At 44.6% G+C, this 18,875-nt stretch overlaps 1 protein-coding gene across 1 annotated transcript in view; it reads left to right on the top strand.

The window, feature by feature from the left end:
• Positions 1–230: 230 nt before the first annotated feature.
• LOC122936185 (interleukin-12 receptor subunit beta-1-like) overlaps positions 231–18,875 on the top strand; it is an 85,651-nt gene continuing 67,006 nt past the window's right edge. The window contains exons 1-5 of the mRNA XM_044292270.1: positions 231–326; positions 7,825–7,877; positions 10,022–10,069; positions 10,314–10,452; positions 13,987–14,147. Coding sequence (XP_044148205.1) covers positions 7,832–7,877; positions 10,022–10,069; positions 10,314–10,452; positions 13,987–14,147 — 394 coding nt within the window. The 5' untranslated portion in view covers positions 231–326; positions 7,825–7,831. The remainder of the gene's footprint in view (positions 327–7,824; positions 7,878–10,021; positions 10,070–10,313; positions 10,453–13,986; positions 14,148–18,875) is intronic.

Genomic DNA, 18,875 nt, shown 5'->3' on the forward strand with positions numbered 1-18,875 from the left:
TATCATTTATTCCACACTAGCTATAAAAAGGTATTAACGACTGAGAACTCTCAATTTTCATTTTTAGTAATGCTAGAAGTTTTAAAGAAAAAGACCTTTTGCCTTTAAACCACATTTGTCACTGGAAATGTGATGCGGTGTGTGGGATGTACTCTGTCGCTGTCATATCTGCTCTGGGGAGGTAGATAAGAGGAACTTTTTGCTAGATACAGATGAGCATCACAACACATCACAGACCTCTACAAAGCGCTTCAAAACCTGCACAAAAAGTAGAGAATCGAACATCCTAATAATTACGCAAAGGTGTGGCCAGTGTGTTGCAAAAGGTAAGAGGGGGCGCTGTATAGATTATTGTCTATGTATCTATACAGACTTATATACTATATTCTACTTATCGTTGTATTACCATTCTAATTAAGAAATAGTAATAATACAACAGAGATGCCAGATTGGAGCCAATGGTAAAGGGGTTGTCCAATTTGGAAAACCGATTTTCATATACAATATTGGGGAATTTATAGTCAATAGGGTGATCTTAATCTCTTGGCCAGAACGGGGAGCAGCATCTCTCGCTCTGGGGGTCTTATCCTGCAATACAAAGACACCCATTGATTTCAATATGGCACTGTGTAATGTTTTATTTTCCCTGTAAAATTCCCAGTGAATTTTTATTTAAAAACAATGATAAAAACTGTTTTATCGTCATGTGAAAGTGTCCAAAGCCTTTATGTGGACACTGTATCAATCATTCATCGCCAGGATCCACTATTTATTTGACTTGTCTATCTATATTTAGTTGACCTCTGTATGCATGATTTATGTACATTTATATACATTGGTAGATGTGGAGCTGGTTAGTAGAATCTACAGTCATGGCCAAATATTTTGAGACTGACACAAATTTTGTTTTTCACATATTTTGCTCTCTCCGTGTTTTTGGATCTTTTTGTCAGATCTTTCTATGGTATACGGAAGTACAACTATAAGCATTTCTTAAGTTGTTTAACTTTTATTGACAAATCAATCAAGTCTATGCAAAGACAGCGTTGACACTTTTTTAAAGACTTCTTAAATTCGCCCTCGATATCAGCTTCTGGGCCAAATCCTAAATGATGGCAGCCCATTCTTGTGTAATCAGTGCTTAGAGTTTATCCCAATTTCAGTGTTTTTTGAGGATAGACCACAGGTTTTCAATAAGATTTCCTGGTCATGGACCCAAAATGTCATTGTTTTGTTCACTGAGCCAATTAGTTATCACTTTTGCCTTGCGACATGGCGCTCCACGATACTGGAAAAAGCATTGTTCATCAGCAAATTGCTCCTGGATGGTTGGGAGAAGTTACTCTTGAAGAATATTTTATCAGTGCAGCTTCCCACTACTACAATAGTGGTACACCACAAAAGGGTTAAACATGCTTTTATGTAACGTATGCATTTCAAATATTGGTGCACAAGGTGTTAATAGGCTTTCTATGACTAGGTAGGGCTGTGCATCTATCCCCATAGGGGGGAGTTAGATGAGTGAGACAGAATGTGATGCAGGGGATGAGAGAAGATAAAGATGCAGCTGAATGTGTCCCTAGATTAGACCATCCTAAAGAAGCAAAGTAGAGATGAGCGAATTTTTTAAAAATTTGATTCGGACTGTTCGCCAAATCTCCCAAAAATATTCAATCTGAATTTATTTGTGGCGAATCGTGTTAAAAAACTATTTTCTGGCGGCAGAGAGCCTTTATAGCGGTGTTTGACACTGTGGCTTGCAGTAACACGCATATGGAGTCCGCTGTGGTAGTGAAACAATACTGTGAGCCACATGACATGCAGATGACAGGCGTCACTCTTAGAATCACTGCACACTTCACTTATTTGGGCAGTCACGGGGCCAAAACTGACCAAATAACTCAAGTATGAACTCAGCCTTACAGGTCAATGTTAGCACCAGGTATAAAGAACCATGCAGAGGCCCAAGATCCTACTATAGCATGAAAGGGCGCACTCCTTTCACAGCTGATTCCACTTAGATTTCTACAGTATCTGTTCTGTTACACGCTGAGACAAGTAGTGCCCTATGACCGAGTGGTGAGGTGGCAACATCATGAGGAGTCAACACAGTGGCCCAGCGTACTTTAGATATACCTATAGGTTACATTTAGGTCACAGACATATCAAGGGGGAGCAACCAGGCGCGAGACGATTCCAAATAGCTCATGCCACAACTTTCCCCCCTTTATTTGCTTCCCCACTTCTTTGCCCAATGCAGTAACACTGCCACACACCTCTCTATGGACACTTGAGGGCAGAGGCCTAGCTATAGGGGGTGCAGAAGTAGCAGTTACTATCGGGCCCAGGAGCCTGATGGGGCCCAAAGATCCTTGTGCCACATAAGAAGACACTGGTTCTATAGAAAGTGCATGCTGGTCAGGTTACACTTCTGGCTGGAGGGAAGGGGTTAAGTCAATAATATGGCATGGGGAAGGGGTGCCATTTAAATTTTGGCCTAAGGCAGCATGAAGGCTATGTGCATCCCTGCCCCTGGCCACAAAGCACTGAGGGAAGGGGGCCCAGGCTGAATTCTTGCACCAGGCCGATGAGTCTTTAGCTACGTCCCTGCTTGTGGTTCATTGTGTGAAAGATCCATTTGTCCTGCATATCTATACACTTTAATAGAGCAAAAATTATCTGAATATAGAAATTTCTAAAATTCAAGTTGCATCAAATAATGAAATAGTATACAAGGAGGTCTCTAATATGCACATGGGAACCGGCCAAACACTTTCTGGATCAATATTGAAAATGCAATAATGAAAATCTATACCACAGATTATTTTTTTTTTTTATTATTTTACATTTTTATATTTCGCTACTATATTCCAAAGCGCTTTACAAACATTAGCATCAAGCTGTCCCCAATGGGGCTCACAATCAGAGGAAACCCACGCCAACGGGGAGAACATACAAACTCCATGCAGATGTTGTCCTTGGTCGGAATCAAGCCTAGGATCCCCACCAGTGCTAACCACTGAGCCACCGAGATCATAAAGAGGGACATTAATGGAGAAAAGAGGGACAGGTGTACTTGGGTCAAAAAGGGGGGACTGTCTGTCCAAAAGAGGGACATTTGAGAGGTCTGCCTCTGTGATGAGCACTTTGGACAATAAAAATTCTGGTGGTCAGATCTGACTCTGAGGTGTGTAAAGATTTGTCACGCTTCGGTGTGGGAGGGAAACACCACACCGAGCATAGAAGGAAGGGGGAAACAGGGAATCGGGGCTGAGAACTAGGGAAGGAAGATGGACACCTCCTAGTAAAACCCTAACCACAATCCTGACTGACTACCAGTATAAACATGCCCCAGAGGTAGGTGAGTTCATACGCAGGAATACCTAGAGTCCTATCTAGCCCTATTGGACCCTGGTACTAATGGCAGGGACGAGACTACCAAAAGGAAGGACAAACAGGAGTCTTCTTCAGGCCTAATACAACAATAGGAAAATGCAACACACAAAACCCAAACTAAATACAAACAGGGAAAGGAAAGACAACTTCAATGGGGCTATGGAAGCACCAGGAGCTACACTGAGATCCACACACCAGCAATCCACAACTGAAACTGAAGCTATAAACCGCACAGCATTGTGAGAGAAGCAACAATAATAAGGTTAAATGACCACATTAGCAACACCTGAGGCAAGGGATGTGGCCATTACCAGTAACAACACAGATACCTATTGCGGTATGACAGACCGACAAGGGAATTACATGTGAGGTCACAGTGTGATCAATAGGTGGGCCGAGGTACATACAGTTCTGGTTACTCACGGTTACGTCGTCCCTGGGCAGGCTCGCATAAGTGATAAGGAGAACGTTCTCGGAGAGTAAGCTGGTGGCTCACTCATTTCACATGCTGCGGCTCCGGGCTGTGCATCGGCAGATGCTGAAGTCTCGGTAGTTGCTTCGGTGCCCATCGCTCTAGTCAGGCCGGACGGGGAGCGCAGCGGTAGGGAAGGCCGCTCATGAAGAGGTTTTTGGCAGTGAGGGGACAGGTGAGGCAGGGCTTAAGTGGTGGAGGCGGGGAGAAGACAAGGGGCGCGAGTTGCTAGGAGAGCGGGGGGTGTGGCCAGCGGTTACAAGGGAGGAGGAAGCGGGAGCAGGAGCATTGCGGTCAGGGCAAGGAAACGCCCACCCTCCCGTCCCCGGTGAATGCGGTATTGGGCAAGGTTTTAGGGTCCTTTATTTTTTCGCGGCAGTCGTGGAGGCGGGGGAGGTCCTTGAAGTGGAAGAATATGGTGGTACCTGAGGATGGGAGGGCCCCGCAGGAGGGGCTGGACTCTCATTGAGGAGCTGGTATTAACTAACTACGCATCCATCAGTTGCTGCCTCCGAGCTGGGTTCAACGGCTGGGGGCAAGATGGAGACGCAGGTTTTCTTGGTGTTTATGAGGTTATTGGGGCTTCTAGGACCTCCCTCGTCATTGGTTAATTTATTAAGTTAATTATGTTATGTATTTATTCAATAAACGGCTGCTGTGGCCGATTAAATCCGAGCAGTAGTGTCGTGTATTTATTTCTAAGGGGTGGTTAAGTAAAGAATATGGTGTAGGGGACCGAACGGATTGCCAATGCCCTCTTTATGGGAGCGCAGTCTCTGACATGCTTGCAGGACATTCAACAAGTCTCTCCATTGCTCCGTCAGACTTCCTCTCATTTCAGGCACGCCCCCTAGGTATTCCAGTATAGGGGAGGCGGTACTCATATTGTAATCCATGCGAATGAGGCTTGGTCTGTGGCGCAGCAGAAATATTTCTACCGTTTACTTTCAAAATGCAGGGGCGCCAAATTTTTCCGCTTTGAGAGGGGGAGTGTCTTTAGTCTTTACCGCCAAGCTGCTCAGTGATGGCGCAGCAAACAATTACAAGTCCTTCGGCTGCCATTTTAGATGCAAAAACTGTCCATTCAAAAACAGCAAGCAGCGCTACTGACTTTTCAAAAATCCACAATTTTGCAGTTTTAACGATGCGGTTTTGTAGTAGATGAATAGCGCAACACATACAGACAGTCTTTAAGCATTTTTAACAGTTCTTTGGCCCAATAGAAGCAATAAACAGTTGGGGTTTATTCACAATCAGCAATCCACAATGAAGCAGGGTTTTGCAAGTCCTGTTCACACACAGCGCCAATTTCAATTATTGTAGTGCTCAAAAATACAACAATGCACAAGTCCAGTTCCTTAAAGCACATAGGAATTTATCAGAAATCCTGTTCGTAGTGACGCCAATTTTAATTATGCGGTATGCTAGACCTTGCAGGGGAATTATGTGCGAGGTCACGGTGTGAGCAATAGGTGGGCCGAGGTAAATACAGTTCTGGTTACTCACGGTTATGTCATCCCTGGGCAGGCTCGCATAAGTGATGAGGAGAACGGCACAAGGATTCTCTGGGGCACACTCTGGTGTAAGGGACACTGGCCAGATGGTGGTTTGGGGTGCCCTTGGTGGTCTGTATTAATGTGCCAGTGGCAATGTCCCTTGTGACGCCAGTACCTATTATATGGAGGTACAACCATTTACTATAGTGTTAATAGAGGAACTGAGTCTGAGGCAAGCAGGGTGAAACTCCAAATGGCACTTTACTGATGATGACTCTTGATTACAATACATCCATAGGCATTAAACAGTCTCTTGATACAATCCGGCATTAAGCACAATCTCCCATACATATGGGGAAAGGGAAATGCAAATCCTCAATGAAGTACAGGCTCTTGTAATACATAAGAAGACTACTGCTCAGACTAGGCTGGTAATAATGAAAGTCTTACACTGGTCACAACTCCGGCCTGGTCCTAATCCTTGAATAAAAGGTGCTTTTCTGAATCCTGACACTTCTATTCCAATGCTGTTCTGTCAGTTGGCCGGACTGTCCTCAGGATTTATACTAGAGATGTAGATGCTTCATGCTGTCTCCTACACCTAGTACAAAGGTGCCTAATAAGTCCTCAGGTAATGACTATCTTGCTAATCCTTTGTCTTGCATAAACGTGATAATTCCTTATATACTCGGCTGCGTACAGTTTAGACATTGGTCACCCTGGAAGAGCGATCTATAGGAGTGGATTGCTCACCTCTAGGTAGAATACTTGCAGGCCTTAACCCTGGGCTATGGAGCCGACAGGGACAAAGTAGAGAGGCTAGGAAGGGGCCTCCCTCCAGATATTCAGCTACATGGCTGTTGCTTTCTTGAAGGCTCATGAGAGAACTGCATTCAACTGAACTCTCACTTGGATTTACCTGAGCTCATCTGCACTGGTTTGGATTTACCTCAACCAGGAACTGAACTGCTCTGCACAGCACACAACTGCACATGACTGCATACAACTGCACAGGACTGCACAGGACTGCACACACGGCACATGACTGCACAGGACTGCACATACGACACATGACTGCACAGGACTGCACACACGGCACATGACTGCACAGGACTGCACACACGGCACATGACTGCACAGGACTGCACACACGGCACATAACTGCACAGGACGGCACACACGGCACATGACTGCACTGCCTCACTTAGGTCTGAGCTAAGCTATTTATACACACTGACACTGCGCCATCCTGTGGAGAATCGAGTTGTTTTAACCCTTGAACTGCTGGAGAGCTGTATGTACCTATGTTGGCTACATAAAAGCCCACAACTTAGGTGTAGGTGGTGTCAGCAAGTTGTGCATATGGAGCGTTTGGACTGTGTTGAGGTTTGATTTATACTTAAAGGGGCTGTCTGGCCATGTATATTGATGACCTATCGTCAGCAGTGGCATGACAAAGAAAATAGCCGAGCCAAATATCCATCCACAGAAAGCTGTTTCGGGTGTTTGTCCCTCATCAGTACGGAGTTGGATTCTAGCCAGAGGAGTAAGATGCCTTGGATATACTGTACTGTAACTTAGGTGAGGTACTGGCTCTCCTTTAGGGCTCTTGCACATGACCGTGTGCTGGCCGGGCCCGTGATGTGGACCGCAAATTGCGGTCCACAATGCACAGGCACCGACTGAGGGGCAGCCACATGCGGATCACGGACCCATCCACTTGAATGGAGTCCACAATCCGCATCCGACGCACTACTTTTTTGCGATGAGGAGGCACGGCTAGAAACACCACCGAAGCACTCCGTAGTGCTTCCGTGGGATTCCGATCCGTGCTTCCGCATCGCATCTCTGGGTTTGCGGAGCCATTCAAGTAAATGGGTCTGCCTCCGTGATGCGGGGTGCACACGGCCGATGCCCCGTGTTTTGCGGCCGTGTGCATGAGCCCTAAAGGAGAAGAATGAGCTTGAATAGGAAGGACTTGATTAGGAAGGAGCCATCCCATTGAATTGAATGGGAAGGCTTGTAATTACACCTGTTCACTGCTCACCGATGAAGGGAAGGCTGCTCTGGCACGGAGAGCAGCCTTCTCTTCAACCAGTTGATCGGCGGGGGGCCAGGTGTCGGACCCCTGCCAATCTGATATTGATCACCTATCCTGAGGATTAAAAATCCCAGAAGACCCCTTTAAATACTTTATTAGGCATGCTAGTAGTGCCAATAGGTGTTATCAGGCTTTGTTCACCACTGCATTGTGGCTTCCCTTCCTACAACACATCCACCCGTTCACTTATAACGTGGTATCCCACGGTTCTGTCTCGGTTTCAGTCAATGCTACACTATTCTTGCCATCAAAAGTGACGGAGGCTCCGAACTGAAACCTGGATTGCTATGTGAATAAAGCCACAGCTGCTGAGGCACAATCCAAATAACATTACTTCTAAGTCCTATTTCTACTTTTAGGAAAACCATGAGATGCATTTTGGGTCTACTATTCACTGTCTGCCTTGGGACAGGTAAGATGATATGTGTTCCGCCTCATGCTAAATAAAAGAAAACCCATCACCACCCAATCTGTTTCACTGTAAAACAAAAAAAATGTTAGGTTATAGGATCAGAGGCTATTTTCTACATATGTTATTTAAAAAAAATGTAAGGGCATCTGTCAGCAGATTTGTACCTATGAACCTGGTGCTTGTGCGCAGAGGATGCAGCAGTTGCAGAGAGACAGTACGAAGGATACGTTTTGGAACAAGCCCTGTTGGTGTCCAAGATGCCGATTTCAGAATGCAGCACCTTCAGTCCTTACTTGCTGGATAGACACTACATTGTTCCCACCCATTCAAGTCAATGGGTCTTCCGTGATACGGAGTGCACAGGGCCGGTGCCCGTATATTGCTGACCCACTGTATGTAGGCAGGGGGCACACGTGGTCCTGTACATCAGCCCTGTGGGGGAGATTTATCAGACTGGTGTAAAGTAGAACTGGCTTAGTTTCCCATAGCAACCAATCAGATTCCTCCTTTCATTTTCCAAAGAAGCTGTGAAAAAATTTTCACAGCTTCTTTGGAAAATGAAAGGGGGAAACTAAGCCAGTTCTACTTTACACCAGTTTGATAAATCTCCCCCTTAGTCTTTAAAGTGTGGGAGGAAACCCACCCAAACACAGGAAGAAAATACAAAATCTATGCAGCTAGTCTGCTACTTAAGGGCATAACAATTATCTCTGTATATGGCATCAATTTAGTCATTAGCTGAGACATCGCTCTGTTACTTGTTATTATTATCCCTGTTCTGTAACATCACTGTGCACACTACTGCCGTACTATTAAATCACTATGCACACTATTCCCACACTGTGACATCACTGTGCGCACTATTGCCATGCTGCGACATCACTGTGCACACTACTGCCATACTGTGACATCACTGTGCACACTACTGCCGTACTATTAAATCACTATGCACACTATTGCCATACTGTGACATCACTGTGTGCACTATTCCCACACTGTGACATCACTGTGCGCACTATTGCCATGCTGTGACATCACTGTGCACACTACTGCCATACTGTGACATCACTGTGCACACTACTGCCATACTGTGACATCACTGTGCATACTACTGCCATACTGTGACATCACTGTGTGCACTATTCCCACACTGTGACATCACTGTGCGCACTATTGCCATGCTGTGACATCACTGTGCACACTACTGCCATATTGTGACATCACTGTGCACACTACTGCCATACTGTGACATCACTGTGCACACTACTGCCATACTGTGACATCACTGTGTGCACTATTCCCACACTGTGACATCACTGTGCGCACTATTGCCATGCTGTGACATCACTGTGCACACTACTGCCATATTGTGACATCACTGTGCACACTACTGCCATACTGTGACATCACTGTGCACACTACTGCCATACTGTGACATCACTGTATGCACTACTGCCATACTATGACATCACTTTGTACGCTAACACTTTAATAGTATTCTTATATATTACACACAATACTAAACTACAATATGCACTATTAAGTATAGCACCGCCGGATACATCTTGCACCTGGCAATGTGGTATTGTTCCTGTGCTGTTATTTGGTATTGTTCCTGTGCTGTTACTTCACTTTAGTACCCTTGTGCTGTGATATTATACTATCTTTAAAGGGGTTGGTCCATCTCATACATTGGCGGCAAATTGCTAGAATATTGATGTCACAGTACAGTGATGAAGCACACAGTGATGTCACAGTACAGTGATGAAGCACACAGTGATGTTGCGGTACAATGAAAATGCCCACAGTGATGTCACAGTACACGGATATTGCACACAGGATGTCACTACAGGATTAATAGACAGTGATATCACAGTAAAGGGATCGTGCACACAGTGATGTTGCGGTATAGTGATAATGCACAGAGTGATGTCAGAGTACAGGAAGAGTCAGCTCAGTAATGCTAGGGTACATGATGCAAACAGTGCTGTCATAGTACAGGGATAATGCACACTATATGACATGGGGCCCTCCTGCATTTTCTATATCCCCTTCCATCATCCATAGTCATCACTAACCGCACCTTATTTTTTCAGTGGGGGTGGGCTTCCTCCTGACTAATGATGGTCCTGTTCTTCTCATAGGACTCACAGACAGCTGTGATGGTATTTTGGGCTGTCCCAAGTCTTCAGGTAAGTTATGCTGTAATTATTAAGCCTATATATTCTTCTTGATCCCATATCCATAATGCAGTAGAGCAGAAAGGCTCCTGAATGGGGGGCCCTCGTTTATACGTCTTTGTAACCAAACAATATGGACACTTTTTGTCCTGATGATTTAACCTCTATGTGAAAAAGCACAATTTTACAAAAGACATGCATGAAAAATATAACATAACGCTAAGAAATGCTGCTTGTCTCATTTGTCTTCTCTTAGATACCGACTGGAGCAATGGGATCTTCTGTCACTCCGTTTTCAACACCAGGGGGCGTTTGCTATATGTGAATTGTTCATGGCTGCCATATAAATCTTCTCTACCATCGAAAGCCAATGGATACAAGTTGCATCTGGTGTGGTAAGTGCCAACGCTCTAGAAGACATTTTCAGAATGAGTGCTTTGGGTTTGCTAAGGAACCAGAGACAGTCATATGTGGTGCACTGAGAATTATGTGGCACATCTCTCTTCTCCAGACGCCCCAGTCCTCCATATCAGTGATAGCAGCCACAGTTACTTACATATTGCACTTGCTCCACAGCCATGCCATCTCCATCGAGAGTGTTGTTCCTCCCCTCTGATCTCTACTTAGAAGTCAGGGAGTGTATGAGGCCCATATCACCTAACAGGGGCGGACTGGGAACTTAAAGCGGCCCTGGAAAAAATACTAAAAGTGGCCCTGTTTTGTAGTTGGGTCCAAACTGGTGGAAGGCAGGGCCGGCAATACCATATTGCGGCACATTATACCACCCCAACAGAGCCAAATACCACAGTCCATCACAAAATACTGCCGCCAGCAGCACAAAATACATACTCAAAAACTTCCACTGGCCGGCCGTGAGGAGGGTTCAGACGGCGCCCTGGGCATCGGCCTACTGAACAATTTCCCTGTAAGGTCTATGGCGAATCCGCCCCTGTCACCTAACAACCATGGTGAGAAATCACCAGCCCTTCTGTGATTCACCCATTTATGTCTCATTAGAAAGAGAGGTGACGGGCGCGCTGAAACAAACCTACGAGAATCCATTTTTCCCTATAATGGAGATCTACTGGTCTCCGCTGTGACGTACATTGCAGTCCACCGTTTGGCCACCTCTGCTCTAGAATCATTTTCACAATTTACACAAACAGTGAACTTCAAGCCCTTTTATCTAGGCTAAATGGACAACCACAGGAACGCTTGTTCCCACTCCTCGCGGCATCTAAACGCTCATTAGTCGGCTGCTCAGATCTTTAATGTCGGCAGCACCTGTCCCCGTGTAAAGAGGGTATGTCGACAATATGCAGGAGCAAGTCCCCCATCCAGTTGTTATTGTCTGTCATGTACAAGGATGGTTTCATATTTGTTTTTTAGGGGGGTGGGGGAGTATTTGTAGTCACATTTTTTGTGGAGTTTTTCATTTAGGCTTATTTCACACGAACGATACGGAATGAGTCAGGGTCTGTTCAGGAAAAACTGATGGCTTTGAACGTAAGTTTAATCAGTTTTGTCTGCGATTGCGTTCAGTGTCTCAGTTTTTCCGTGTGGATGAGGTTGATGCGATTTTCACAAAAACTGAAGAATAACAATCTACATCTCCAGCAACATCAGTGAAAATCGCATTGCATCCGGATGCCTTCTTATTCATGCAGCCTCATTCATTTCTTTGGAGCCAGGGCTGCATGAAAAACCCACAATATAGAACATGCTGGGATTTTTCCTAAACGCAGAGATGATGCGTGAAAAACACACACATGGAATCCAGACGGAAAACTCACTTGTGTGAAAGAGGCCTTAGACATGCACACAAACGTAGTTTTTCCATGTCCGTTCCGTTTTGTTTTTTTAGGCCCGTAAGACAGCGAAAAACGGAAATGACCCCGTATAGTTATTTCATATTAACGGGATTATATATTTTTTTATGTAAATAAATCTTTATAATTGCTAACGTATTTTTGATAGCTCAGGCCGGGAATACTTGTATCTACTGTACTTCTCAGCTATGAGTAGTGCTAGGTCTGTAGTGGTCCTCAGGACCAGTCCTCTGGATGTAAATGAGAAGGTATTCATTATGCCACAGCAAGCAGAGGTGTTGAAGATGATGAGGATTTGAAACACAATGGCGGGCATTTATTATTTGATTTATGCCACTTTGTAGCGTAATCAGGTTGCAGATTTTGTTGCAAAGGTGTTTTGGTGGGAAAAGGGGTATAGTGTGGGTGGGGAAGAGAGCGAGCCAGCTGGCCCGTCTCATTCATAATTTTCCACGCCAGTTTATGGTGTGGATGGGCGTAGTTTAAATCACGTCGCACGGCCAGCAGCCGCTAGAGCCAAAGTTATGTAGAGGCCGGCACCTCTAGATAACTTTGGTACATCCGCAAGCAGCGCAAAGAGATTAGGACTGGCTTATAAATCACTGGTCTTAATAAATGTCCCCCAATGTATATAACAAATTTGCACAACTTGTTATTAAAGAAAAATGTATTATTTACCTAAAACTGGACCCCTCTTTATTGAGTTTTTCCTAGGATAGATAAATGCTTTTAGGGGTGTTGGGAGCAGGACAGTGAGTCCCATATACACTCACATAAAGAATTATTAGGACCACCTGTTCTATTTCTCATTAATGCGATTATCTAGTCAACCAATCACATGGCAGTTGCTTCAATGCATGTAGGGTTGTCGTCCTGGTCAAGACAATCTCCTGAACTCCAAACTGAATGTCAGAATGGGAAAGAAAGGTGATTTAAGCAATTTTGAGCATGGCATGGTTGTTGGTGCCAGACGGGCAGGACTGAGTATTTCACAATCTGCTCAGTTACTGGGATTTTCACGCACAACCATTTCTAGGGTTTACAAAGAATGGTGTGAAAAGGGAAAAACATCCAGTATGCGGCAGTCCTGTGGGCGAAAATGCCTTGTTGATGCTAGAGGTCAGAGGAGAATGGGCTGACTGATTCAAGCTGATAGAAGAGCAACGTTGACTGAAATAACCACTCATTACAACCGAGGTATGCAGCAAAGCATTTGTGAAGCCACAACACGCACAACCTTGAGGCGGATGGGCTACAACAGCAGAAGACCCCACCGGGTACCACTCATCTCCACTACAAATAGGAAAAAGAGGCTACAATTTGCACGGGCTCACCAAAATTGCACTGTTGAAGACTGGAAAAATGTTGCCTGTTCTGATGAGTCTCAATTTCTGTTGAGATATTCAAATGGTAGAGTCCGAATTTGGCGTAAACAGAATGAGAACATGTATCCATCATGCCTTGCTACCACTGTGCAGGCTGGTGGTGGTGGTGTAATGGTGTGGGGGATGTTTTCTGGGCACACTTTAGGCCCCTTAGTGCCAATTGGCCATCGTTTAAATGCCACGGGCTACCTGAGCATTGTTTCTGACCATGTCCATCCCTTCATGACCACCATGTACCCATCCTCTGATGGCTACTTCCAGCAGGATAATGCACCATTTCACAAAGCTCAAATAATTTCAAATTGGTTTCTTGAACATGACAATGAGTTCACTGTACTAAAATGGCCCCCACAGTCACCAGATCTCAACCCAATAGAGCATCTTTGGGATGTGGTGGAATGGGAGCTTCGTGCCCTGGATGTGCATCCCTCAAATCTCCATCAACTGCAAGATGCTATCCTATCAATATGGGCCAACATTTCTAAAGAATGCTATCAGCACCTTGTTGAATCAATGCCACGTAGAATAAAAGCAGTTCTGAAGGCAAAAGGGGGTCCAACACCGTATTATTATGGTGTTCCTAATAATTCTTTAGGTGAGTGTATAAGGGGTTGTCTGTGGGGAGGTAGGTAAGCACAATACTGATCTGATCTAGATGATATAGGGAGAGAGATCATATATTCATACCATATATATTTATTTTTTATCATTTAAGGCCCGAGTATCTTGAATGTGAAGTGATTGACACACATGACACCTCGATGATCCTCGGGAAGGAACATCTTCCAGTTGATCTGGTGACGACTATTTGGGTGTCATATGTGATTTCAGATCAGCTGTGCATGAAAACAAAGAATTTCTCCATCAAACCTGAAGGTTGGTCTATCAGACTTTGGGGGGGGATTATGATTTCTGAATACATGTACAAATGTACATTTTTACAAGACTGAAGGTATTGTTATAGCTGACAGTGACTGTAACACATCTCCAGTCTGAAGACAGGTGCATAACTAAAGGGGTGCAGAGGATGCAATGGCACCTGGGCCCTAGAACCTGATGGTCTCTTATGGCCTATTTGCTCCATTAAGGAATACTATTTGCCATTACAGTGTACCTCTGTACTATGACAGCCATTACCTGTGACATCACAAGGTTTACTATACCTGCTTCTTTACCTTGTTCTCTGAAACCACTGCCCACATTATTCCAACTTTTATCTGTCACATCTCTGTGTGCATTATCCGTATACTGTAACATCCCTATGAGCATCATCCCTGTACTGTGACATCACTGTGTACATCATCCTTGTACTGTGACATCACTGTGTACATTATCCCTGTACTGTGACATCACTGTGTACATCATCCCTGTACTGTGACATCACCGTGTGCATTATCCGTATACTGTAACATCCCTATGTGCATCATCCCTGTACTGTGACATCACTGTGTACATCATCCCTGTACTGTGACATCACCGTGTGCATTATCCGTATACTGTAACATCCCTATGTGCATCATCCCTGTACTGTGACATCTCCGCGGACATCATTCCTATACTGTGATATCACTGGGTGTATTATCCTTATGTTGTGATATCCTTGTGTGCATTATATCTGTACCGAGACATCAATGTGTGCATTGCTCTTATATTGCAACATCACTGTGTGCACAATCCCTGTCTGCAACATCACTGTTTGTATTATCCTGTGTATTATCCTTGTATTGTGACATGACTGTGTGCATCAACCCTGTACAGTGACATGACTTTGTTCATTATCCCAGTAATGTGATATCACTGTGTGCATTATCCTGCTAGTGTGACTTTACTGTGTTTATTTTCTCTGTTTTGGGATACCATTGTGTGCATTAACCAGGCTCTGTGGCTTATGCTGTGAAGTCAGTTAACTGCTGATTTCCTTTATAGCACAAAAATAGCTATTCTAAACTATGAAAAAATAACAATGTGATGAGGAAGACCATCAGGTACTGAGGCAATTGAGCCTCAACAAGATGAGAACCTAACTTTTTAAGCATGGCTGCATCTTTTGCCAGACGTTTAACAATGGAGGTGGGAGATGGGGCCAATACAGGGGTTGTCTGGATGCCTTGACAACTGTATGACAATCAAAATCTCTCCTGCAAAGCTATTTGATCATACACAACATCAGACCATTGATCTAGCAACCACTGCTTAATAAGATCACTGTGCATCAGTGTCCATTATCCCCTAAAATGTTTGACCTCCTTATGGAACCCCTTGCTTAGCATGTGCAGGAAATCCTGATATAAAAGGAATTATGATTGGTAAACATAAGCAGAAGATTGGCCTTGTCACTGATGATGTGATATTGGACATTTCCTACCCAGAAATCTGACTGATATCCCTATCAGATCTCCTCCTACAGTTTGGCAATATATCATATTACAAAATCAATGTCTCCAGGTCACTCATGCTAAATATGGGAATCCTCCCGAAGTTAAATCATATCAGAGTTTTAAAAAAAAAAGACTACAAGAGAATAGCTATAAGGTACTTACTCAATGGTATTATACGCCACAAAGAATTAACCGCATGTTCCCTGAATGCAGCCCAAACTGTTGGAGATGTGAACAGGACGTAGGCACTCACAGCCATTTATGGTGGAATTGCACTAAGATTACTTCCTACTGGCGAGAGATATGTAAGGTCTTATCTGAGATCTGTAAGAAGCCATTTCCAGCCTCTCCGAAGGTGTGTCTCTTTGGGGTGTTCGGGAATTTCAGGTGCCCTAAAGACAGGGGTCGAGTGGAGGGGGAACGCATGGGAACGGCGTTCCTGCACTTTTTTCATGGCAGGAACGCCGTTCCCTTTCAGCCTCAAGCCAGTAGAACACGGCTGAATCAGATTCACAGGGGGAGACGGAGCGCACTGTGCAGGGCAGGCTAAGGGAGGAGGGGCGGCTTCAGTTGAGAGGAAGCTGTCTGTGCGGTGCCGCTGCCTGCGACTCCTCTCATGGCGCCCCGCCCCCTAATGACATCATCTCCTTCACTACGAGATCATTTAGAATGTCTTTTAGAAAAGTTTGTCCTGGGATTCGAACTCACAACCTCTACACATCAGAGGAAGGCATTTACCCTCACAGCCATGAAAGCCGTCTAGGTAAATGCTTAAAAAAAAAAATATAAGACTTCTAATTATACCTAGTGTACTGATATCTAGTGTACAACCATACACATGACAGCTGCCCACTGTGTATGGATGTAGCAGAGCTGGGTGTGTTGGGGCAGCTGTCATGTGTATGGTTGTACACTAGGTATCAGTACACTAGGTATAAGTAGAAGTCTTATTTTTTTTTTTTAAAGAGCTACCTTGACAGCTTTTATGGCTGTGAGGGTAAATGCCTTGCCTCTGATGTGTAGAGGTCATGAGTTCGAATCCCAGGACAAACTTTTCTAAAAGTGTTTTTTTTTTTTTTATAAGACTTCTACTGATACCTAGTTTACTGATACCAAGTGTACAACCATACACATGACAGCTGCCCACTGTGTATGGATGTAGCAGAGCTGGGTGTGTTGGGGCAGCTGTCATGTGTATGGTTGTACACTAGGTATCAGTACACTAGGTATAAGTAGAAGTCTTAGTTTTTTTTTTTTAAGCAACTACCTCAACAGCTTTTATGGCTGTGAGGGTAAATGCCTTGCCTGTAATGTGTAGAGGTCATGAGTTCGAATCCCAGGACAAACTCAAAGTGTTTTTTTTTCTTTTTCTGATACTTCTACTGATACCTTGTGTACTGATACCTAGTGTACAACCATACACATGACAGCTGCCCCAACACACCCAGCTCTGCTACATCCATACACAGTGGGCAAAGTTACCTACAGTAGAAGTCTTATATATATTTTTTTTTAAGTAGCAAGCTAGACAGCTTTCATAGCTGTGAGGGCATATGCCTTGCTTCTGCTGTGTAGAGGTCATGAGATCAAATCCCAGGACAAACTTTTATAAAAGTGCTATTTTTTTAATTTATTTTTTAGTCCGCAGCGACACAAATTACAGCATGCTAGATTTTCTGTGCTTTTTTATTTTTTGGAGGAAGGGGGGGGGGGGTTGCAGTGGATCTTGGGTGAGTTCCCACACTTTTTTTCCCAGGACTTGACCCCTGCCTAAAGATACGCAAAAGTTGAGTCCGATTTTACTGGCAGCTTCCAGAATACTCATCGCAGTTTACTGGAAAAAGACTGAGATACCCCCAATAAAACAATGGATCAATAGATGCGATCAATTGTACCGCCTTGAGCAGATAGCTCACTGGGAAGCCCGAACACCACACAGATTTGAGGCGATATGGAAACCTTGGAAGAATTATAGAGGTTTTTCGAACTGAATTGCATAGCATTATGGTTCTCGTGAACATCAAAGGTATCATTGCATTAATTCTCTGGAACAAGTCCTACCATTTTGCAACATGATAGATGCTTCCCCCCCCCATCCCTTTCCTTCCCTCGGACCTTCCTATGTCCCTTCCTCTTTTTGTTTGTTATTCAGTGATTTGATTTTTCCCATTTGATTGTACTGTATCAGATGCATTCTTATATTGGCGCCCTTGTAGGGCAAGTAAAGAATGTACGTCCTTACTGTTGTAAAACCAATAAAAACAATTTTAAAACAAAAAGTTCCATCAACAGAAAAATAAAAACCTAACACAAAAAAAAAAAAAGTTTGCGTAATGGCTGTATTTGTTTGTACAATCATAACTGTGAAGAAATAAGGCATTTTTATGCTTCCCTAATGTCTCTTTCAGTCTAATTATTCTTCTCTTAAAGGGGTTGTCCAGGTTCAGAGCACCCGGACATCCCTCCATTTTCACCCCGGCAGCCCCCCTGACATGAGCATCGGAGCAGTTCATGCTCCGATGCTCTCCTTTGCCCTGCGCTAAATTGCGCTGGGCAAAGGCATTTTTAGTAGTTCTGGTGACGTACCAAGGCTCTCCATGGGGCTGACAGGAATCCCGGTGACGTCACCGGCACTGATGGGCGGGATTTAGCTCTGCCCTAGCCAGTAAAACGGCTAGGGCAGCGCTAAAGCCCGCCCCTCAGAGCTGGTGACGTCACCGAACACACTGCCGGGCGGAAGTTACCGCCTGGCAGTGTGTTATTGTAAACAAAAGAGCCCGTGTCCTGCGCGATTTAGCGCAGGGCACAAGAGCGCATCGGAGCATGAGATGCTCCGATGCTAGGCTCAGGGATGCTGCCGGGTGAAAATAAGGGTATGTCCGGGTTCAGCTCTGAACCCAGACAACCCCTCTAAGCTTCACAGCTAGATGCATTTCTCTCAGAAGCAGGGAAAACTTCCTTTTGTGAAATCTGCCAGCACTGCACTGCTGTGACATATTTTTCCTTCTCACCAGTGGCGTACCGTCAATATAGGCAGACCATGCACTGGTTATGGGCCCTGTGAGGTTAGGGGGCCCGGCCAGGCTGCATGGCCCCGCCCCCTTTCCGACCTGAATACACACTGCCGGCGTGAGGTGTTACAGTCCAGCGCCTTGGGAATGAGAGCAATGTGAGAGCCCTCAGTCCATCCATCTTCCGTGCAGCCTGTGGCTGAGCTCCTAAATGT

This window comes from Bufo gargarizans, chromosome 1 (assembly GCF_014858855.1).
Source record: "Bufo gargarizans isolate SCDJY-AF-19 chromosome 1, ASM1485885v1, whole genome shotgun sequence".
Taxonomy (NCBI): Eukaryota; Metazoa; Chordata; class Amphibia; order Anura; family Bufonidae; genus Bufo; species Bufo gargarizans.